This window comes from Mirounga leonina, unplaced genomic scaffold (genome assembly GCF_011800145.1).
Source record: "Mirounga leonina isolate KUSES-001 unplaced genomic scaffold, KU_Mleo_1.0 Mir_321, whole genome shotgun sequence".
NCBI lineage: Eukaryota > Metazoa > Chordata > Mammalia > Carnivora > Phocidae > Mirounga > Mirounga leonina.
Window position 1 is genome coordinate 3,560,038 of NW_023270680.1, and position 8,017 is coordinate 3,568,054.

Here is an 8,017-nt window from a genome sequence, read left to right on the forward strand (position 1 = left end):
CTTTTGCTGTCACCAGTATGTCCTTGCCTAACCCAGGGACCACAAAGAGTTTTTTCTGTGTTTTAATAAGGAATGGATCCAGGTTCACTTTTTTCCCTTCTCTCTTTCTCCACCCCACCCCCCCTTTTTTTTTCCATATGGTGATCCAATTCTTCTAGTACCATTTGAAAAGACTTTTCTTTGAGTCTTTGTAAAATATCAGTTGTCCACGTATGTTCTCGATAGGCTGTTCTGATCCATTGGTCTATTTGTCTATTTTTATACCAACACCACAGTTTTCATTATTATAGCTTTCTAATAATTCTTAAAATCAGACAATGTTAGTTTTCCAACATGCTCTTTTTTCAGAATTGTTTTGGTTATTTTAGGTCCTTTGTATTTCAATATGAATTTTAGAATCACTTTTTAAATTTCTACAGAAAAGTTGCTAGGATTTTGATTGGGATTATGTTGAATCTATAGATCAGTTTGGGGAGAGATTGACATTTCAGTAATAATGAGTCTTGACACATGAACATAATCTCTTGATGTGAGAACAAAGGCAAAAGAAATATAGAAAAAATTAAATCTCCTTTGCAGCACATTGGCAAGTTCTTGGGACAGGCAGGGTGACCTTCTTCAAGGAGCTCGGCTGCCTCAGCATTAATACTTTGCTAGAGGCAAAAGGCAGCCTTAGCTTGACGTTAGCCTGACCTCCAGGATCCTGTAAAAATCCTCTAGCAGAGCCTCCCACACTTAAAAGACCACACGTTCCCAGAGGGGCCATCCATGGTCATGGATAACCTTGGCCAGAGTGGCCAAGCAGTTGGTGGTGCAGGAGGCATTGCCGACCATCTTGAGGGAGTTGTCATAACTTCTCATGATTCATGCCCACCCATCACAAACATGGGGGCTTCAGCAAAAGCGGTAGAGATGATGACCCTCTCGGCTCCACCCTTCAGGTGAGCACCAGCCTTCTCCATGTCCCCAGGGGACTTCACAACCTGCTCAGCACCAGCATCACCCCATTTGGTGGTGGGATCTCGCTCCTGGAAGGTGGAGATGGGCTTTCCATTGATAAGTTTCCTGTTCTCAGCCTTGATAGGGCCATTGAATTTGCCCTGGTGGGATCATACTGGAACACGTAGACCTTCAGCACTGTGTCTCGGGTGAAGCTGGTACTGCGCAAGAAGAGGGGAGGAGCAGAGAGCCAGAACCTTTACGTTTTAAAATGTGACGTCAGGAATCCACAGAAGAAACAGGTTGTTTCAGTACAGCTCTTCCTTAGCTTACGGGGTTATGTCCTGATAAGCCTGCTGTAAATTGAAGAAAATACTGTAACTGAAAATGCATAGACCTAACCTGCGGAACATTATATTATAGCTTAGCCTGGCCTACTTTAAGGCAGAATCCTGTAACACAAAGCCTATTTTATGATGAAGTGTTGACTATGTTATGTAACATATTGAATACTGTACTGAAAGTGACAAACAATGGTTGTGTGGGTACAGATGGTTGTCAGTGTATTGGTTGTTTACCCTCATGATCCCGTGGCTACAGGGAGCTGTGGCTGTTGCTCATTGCCTGGCATCACGAGAAAGAATCGTATCGCATGTCGCTAGCTTGGGAAAAGACCCACATTCAAATATGAAGTATGGTTTTTACTGAATGCATGCTGCTTTTGCAGCATTGTAAAGTTGAAAATCATAGGTTAAACCATTGTAAGTCAGGGGCCGTCAGTATTTGAATATCTGTGTCTGTTTTAATTTAGTAAGACTGACTTTCATGGCCTCTCCTTCACAGATGATGACTTTGACCAGTTTGATAAGCCTGGTGCAGAGCGATCTTGGAGAAGAAGAGCTGCAGACGAGGACTGGGACAGGTATAGAACACCTGGTTACTTGTAGTCTGTGCTGATTTCTCTGATTCTGCCACTTGGCTCTGCAGAGATTTTTTTTTTAAGATTTTATTTTTAAGTAATCTCCACACCCAGTGTGGGGCTCAGACTCAAAACCGCAGGATCAAGTGTTGCATGCTCTACTGACTGAGCCAGCAAGGCATCCCGGCTCTGCAGAGATCTTTACTGAGAGCAGTATGTTGGCTACCTGATGCTCTTTCCCAAGTGGGCCTGTCCGTGCTGGGCTGAAGTGAGGGCAAGGGCAGGCCTTCTAGGTAGAAGGCTTTCTGGTGGGCTCCTGGAACTGGAGTTCCAGGCCTGTATTGTCTATAGGGCCCTGATTGTCCGTTCTGTCTGTGTTTTTCACAATGGTGGTATTGATATGGTGGATCCCCAGAGCTGTCATTGCCAGAGTTCTTTTGTTTAGTCTACCCAATATTTGGCTAGACTTTAAAATTTTTGCCAATTTAATATGTGTGTAATAGTATCTCACTGTAATTTAAATTTTTATTTCTCTGATTACTAGTGAAGGTGAAAATATCTTTAGGGATACACATACATGCACTAAAGGTGTTAAAAATGTTCATAGTAGTGATAAATGTCAGTTCTGTATAGTGATTACTTCTGGTGAGCAGCTCTAGTAGAAGTTAGAGGGATGTGTACTGGGAGAAGTTCATGAGGGCATAGTCTGGGTGGTGGGGTTCTCAAATGAGGATTCTTCTTTACATATATATATTTTTTTTTAACATTTATTTATTTTAGAGAGCTTGGGGGAGGGGCAGAGGAAGAGGGAGAGAGAGAATCTTCAGCAGGCTCCAGGCTCAGCACAGGCCCTACACAGGGTTCAATCTCATAACCCTGAGATCACAACCTTAGCATAGAAACCAAGAGTCGGACGCTTAACCGACTGCGCCACCCAGGCACCTCTACGTATTTCTTAAGATCTTAAATACTGGGCGCCTGGGTGGCTCAGTTGGTTAAGCGACTGCCTTCGGCTCAGGTCATGATCCTGGAGTCCCGCATTGGGCTCCCTGCTCGGCGGGGAGCCTGCTTCTCCCTCTGACCCTCCCCCCTCTCATGTGCTCTCTCATTCTCTCTCAAATAAATAAATAAATAAATCTTTAAAAAAAAAAAAAGATCTTAAATACTGTGTTGAAAAGGTAAAAAATTACCTTGTAGTTGCAGTCAGAAAATTTAATAATAAAGGTAAATAGGTCTGAATAAAGAACAACAGTGATCTTCAGTAAAAAGAATTACCTGATTGCCATTTGAAAACTGATGCCCCAGGAGTTTTACAGAATAATCTACATTAAAAACTATATACATTACAAACTTAAGAGCCTACCTAAAGATGATTACTCTTTAGCAGTTCTTAGGCAGTCTGTGAAAAATTGCTTAGAGCCTACAACAAAATCTCCTGTAAGAGAAATGGCCTCCCCAGAGGTATTGGTACGTAGTTCTGTTTCAAAGATTATGATGGGGAGCGGAATAAAAACGTGTATTTTAGTAGTTCACTCACCATATGGATTTTCTCTTCTGTCAGTTGTCTGTTCATATCTCTGTGTATTTTTCTTAACGGTTGTTTGTCTTTTCCTTATTGATTTTAGGGATTCTTTATACTTTCTGCAATTTATTTTTTGTGCTTGGAGATATCTCCTCCCAGTCTGTGACATGCGTTCCTTTAAACAGCAGCCTTCAGGTCGATTTTTATAAATAATGTAATCAAATGTATAATCTTTTCCTGTATGGCTTTTGTTTCCTTTTTTATTAAAATATGAACACAGTGTACTTTGGAATCATTTTCAGGCTTGGAGGAAAGTTGCAAGAGTGTCACAGACACTCTCCTGGGCCCCCAGACTCGCAGTTGCTTCCTGCCATGTCCATTGTCCTCTGTGCCCTCTGCACACCCGCTCACCGAGACCCCCTCCCCCCGCTCCTCTTCACAGTGGTCTGAGGGCACCAGGCTGTGTGCTTCCCATGTGCCTCAGCATGTAGTTTTCCTGGTGAGCTTCTCAAGGGCAGGGGCATTCACTTACATAGCCACTGGATCATTTCAAAATCATGAAGTTAACTAACACAGAATTGTGTTTTTTAATCTACAGCGGTTATTCAAGTTTTGACAGTTCTCCCGAGTGTGCTTTATAGCCAAAATGAGTTTCTTTTTTTCTGGTTCAAGTTTCAGTTTAGGATCATACAGTGCATTTTGTCCCCCCTTATATTCATCTGGAAGAATTATGTATCCTTGTTTCTTACGACTTTGACAGTTTTGAAGAGGACAGGCTCTTTATTTTGTAGACTCACCCTTAGCATGGATTTGCAGGTGTCTCTTCAGAACTAGATTTAGGTTGTGTTTTTGGTCAGGAATACTCGTTGGCAATGCTGTGGCCTTCCCGAGGGCATCCCTTGCGGAGGTGTGTGGTCAAGGTGCTTTCCACTTTTGTCCTTAGGAAATTCTTCCCTGCCTTGTGTTCTGGTATGTTTTGCGTGTTTTTATTTATTTTTTTTATAGTTAAGATATATAATTTGCCTGAAATTGATTAAATTGATTGATTTTTAACTTACTGAGGATTTGAAGAAAATGTGAAAATAGAATAGTACAGTGTACCCAGTGTACCATCAGCTTCAACAGTTACTGGTATAAAGTCAGTCTTGTTTTTATCTGTAATTTGCAACCCTCCTCATATTACAGACATACATAAGTTCATCTGAAAATATTTCAGATTGTATCTCTCTAAAAAGTAAAGGATTTACGAAGACAACCACAATAGAGTTATATTTTGAAAAACTCCCTGGATGTTAATGTCTTATTACTGATTGTCTCATGTAAATATCAGTGTATCACACACACGACACAGTGTGGATATGGGTCTTGTATGCTGTTTTATAGTTTGTGGAGTCCACATTAGATCCCTAGATGGCAACTGATAGGTTAGGTAGATTTCCCAAGTGTTGTTTCATCTGTAGGTTTTCATGCATCTTTTTTTTTTTTTTTTTTAAGTTCTCTGCAACTTTTTGAAGACACAGGTGGTTTGTCTTGTGGAGTTTCTTCTTTTGCTGATTGTCACCCCTGGAGTGTTAGTATGCTCTTTCATCTCTTGCATTTTCTGTAAATTAATAGGTCTAGATGTTGATTAGGTTTAGGTTTGAAAATGGGCAGGAGGATGGATGATCCAAGTTAACTTCTGCAAACTGCTTGGCTCCTCTGAGGTACTAAATAAGTGCTTGATTCTTTACTTTTATTTACCAGTTTTCAAAATAATGGGTCAGTTCCTTAGCATCCTCCAAAGGTGAGTTTTGTTTTTGAATCCTTTCCAACTCATAGATTTAAATACTGCATGTGTATTTTCATTGCAGTTGTTATTTTTATTAATATTTGAACCATTCCAGTATCCTTTCAGTGGGACTTTCAGTTGTCAAGAAGTTAGTTGGCTTTCTGCTCTCATGGAAATTGGGTTTGGTGATGATGTGAGGCAGGGCTCCGGTTTTTCTCGTCTCTCCGGCGTGAATGGCAGCTGTCCCAGCATTATTTACCAACAAGCGCCTCCTTTCTTCATTCGTCTTCAGTGCATGTTGCATATGGAGGTTCTGTATCATGTGTGTTTCTTTGATATTTTAAAAGCATAAGACAGTCTCTTGCATGTACTGGATAATGGAGAAATTTGAAAGCTAAGGAGAAGAGGGAGTCAGAAATTGTTATGACCAGCTCTTGCATTTGGAAGAACCTGGTGCCATTGTTGAACTAACCCCTGGAGTGTTTTTTTCTGAAGGATGTGCTTGTATCTGTATCCATGCAGGAGAAAGACGGCATACTCACGGCTCTAAATGGAAGTCATTGGATGATGGAGCTATTTACAGGAGAGGGTTAATAAAGAAGCAGTAAGAGTTGGTGCGGTGTCCAGGGCATAGCGGCAGACCCTAGGGGAAGAAGTGCATCCTAGAGCCCAGTGGGGGTTGCCGTGGTAGCAGTGGGTGGGACTGGGCTGTGCAGGTAGCAGGGAGGGGCAGTCTCTCTCTTCCTGCTCTGTAATGACCCGTTGGGTCATCCCATGGGCCAAGGCCTTCCAGAAGCAAAGGCCAGGAGAGCCTGCGCGAGTCTTCCCAGAGAAAGCTTCCCGGAAACAGAGTTGGCAGAGATCGGAGGAGGGTGTCCTGGAGAGGGGAGGGGAGGCACACCGAGGCAATGGACTGAGTGCAGGGTGTGTTGTCACTTACCCTTGTGGTTTTGAAAGGCTGCAGCCATGTGGCTGACTACAGAATACTTGTTTCCTGGGAGTGTCTTGCAGTGTACACCTGTTTACTAGTAAAAGTACACTTGCTCTAAAAGAGCTGATTGTCTCTCGTCTTGGATGAGAACCACGGCCGGAGAGGTGGTTCTTGCCACTTTGTAGTGGTGGTGACGGTGAGAGCCTGAGGGAGCCGTGCATTTGCACCCAGGAAGCGCCTCAGTCGCCCTGTGCCGCTCTCCTTTCCGGGCCCACGGGCCCAGCTGCCTTTACGGGCGGGGGTGCTGTGCCTCAGCTCTTTGAGAGGACCTGATTGGGCTGGTCACTCCCAGGAGCTCATTGTCGTCTTGTTTTCAGTGGCACTTGGTGTGTTTTACATTTCATAAATTTCTTCCCTTCTGTGTACACCTTTTGTAAGGATCCAGCTTGGTGATGACAGTAGGGAAGTACATTTACTTTCTGTGTGGGGTTTGTGCGTAGTAGTTAGGGTTTGGACCCCGGAGCTAGAGCATCTTGGGGTTCGCCTGTTGACTTTGCCACTTCCTAGCTGGGTGACCTTGAGCCAATTATTTAACATCTCCGTGTCTTGGTTTTCACGTTTTAAAAAAAGGGGGATGATGTAAATATCTACACAATGGGTTGTCATGTCGACAAAAAAGCTAATATGTGTGAAACACTTAGAATGGTTCCTGGCACATAATACACTGAACGGATGCTCACGATTTCTTGAGCTATAATTTATGTCTGTTGTGATTGTATGGACCTAATCCCTCTGTCTCCCCATCCTGCTTGCTTATTTCATGCTGTTGTCTTTGTTAGTCATGGAAGCAACTATTCTCCATCTCGGTACACTCCACTCATTTATAACTGTTAGCTTTCCTTATCTTCTTTTAAAAAATGCTTTTGTTTAGGAAAAATAGGTAGTCCTCAAAGACTGATTTCTTTTGTATACATCCTTTGTTAGCAAATAGTACAGATAGTTTCTAGATTTTTGCTTGTATATTTACCAACGCCTTTCTGTATTCTGGTTTTAAGAGTTCTCAGTATCCCCTGAGCAGGTGGTGTTATCTTTCATTTTCAGTTAGAGTGATGATGGCCTAGCGTGGGTGCTTGTCTTCAAAGGGGCGAGTGTCTGTTTTGGTCATCTAGAATCAATTCTCAAATGGAGTTCCTGTCAGTATGATGACTAGATCCTTTTTTCCTCACCCATAGAGGATGATTTTAACACGGAAGATGCAGACATTGTATCTTGACAGCTGATTAGGTGATTTGTGGAAATGTTGGAAGAAGTTACATGTTATTCTCTGATAGCTAGCTGTCTTACTCATACAAGTCTGTGAAAGATTTACCCCATGGGTAACCTCTTGTCCTGGGTCTGTCCATGCTGTGTGACTTTGGGCCAATTATTTAATCTCTTATCCTTGTTTTCTTTATCTATAAAATGAGGGTATAGAATTTATATAGGGTAAGAAGATAACAAAAAGGTGTTCAGTGCATGAATGAAAAGATTTGTTGAATGATTTCTAGTTCTAAAAGGTGGTGTATAGAAACAGTCATTTCTTTTATAACTCCAGTAGGCATTCCTGTATATACTGGTATTCTGCAAAGTAGCACACTACAAGTAAACATGGTTTTTGGATAAAGTTGTGCCTAAAACCTACAGAAGTTTGTAACCAGAGTGCTTATAAATAGAGTAACAGCCCTAATAAGAATATTGGTGCATTTGCACCTGGAAGCACAATCTGATTATTTTCTCCTTCTAGATGTTGTCCTTAAAAGACATTTGTTCTTAAGACATTGGGTTCCCCAGAGCTAAGAATATAATTCAGTGGTAGCCATCTTCATCAACCAAAAAAAAAAAAAAAAAAAAAAAAATATATATATATATATATATATATATATATATATACACACACAC

At 41.7% G+C, this 8,017-nt stretch overlaps 1 protein-coding gene across 3 annotated transcripts in view; it reads left to right on the forward strand.

Moving 5' to 3' along the window:
• Positions 1 to 8,017, forward strand: part of RBM33 (RNA binding motif protein 33) — a 127,124-nt gene that overhangs the window by 18,392 nt on the left and 100,715 nt on the right. For all 3 annotated transcript variants that reach the window (XM_035029865.1, XM_035029866.1, XM_035029867.1), the window contains exon 2: positions 1,783 to 1,861. In XM_035029865.1, coding sequence (XP_034885756.1) covers positions 1,783 to 1,861 — 79 coding nt within the window. The remainder of the gene's footprint in view (positions 1 to 1,782; positions 1,862 to 8,017) is intronic.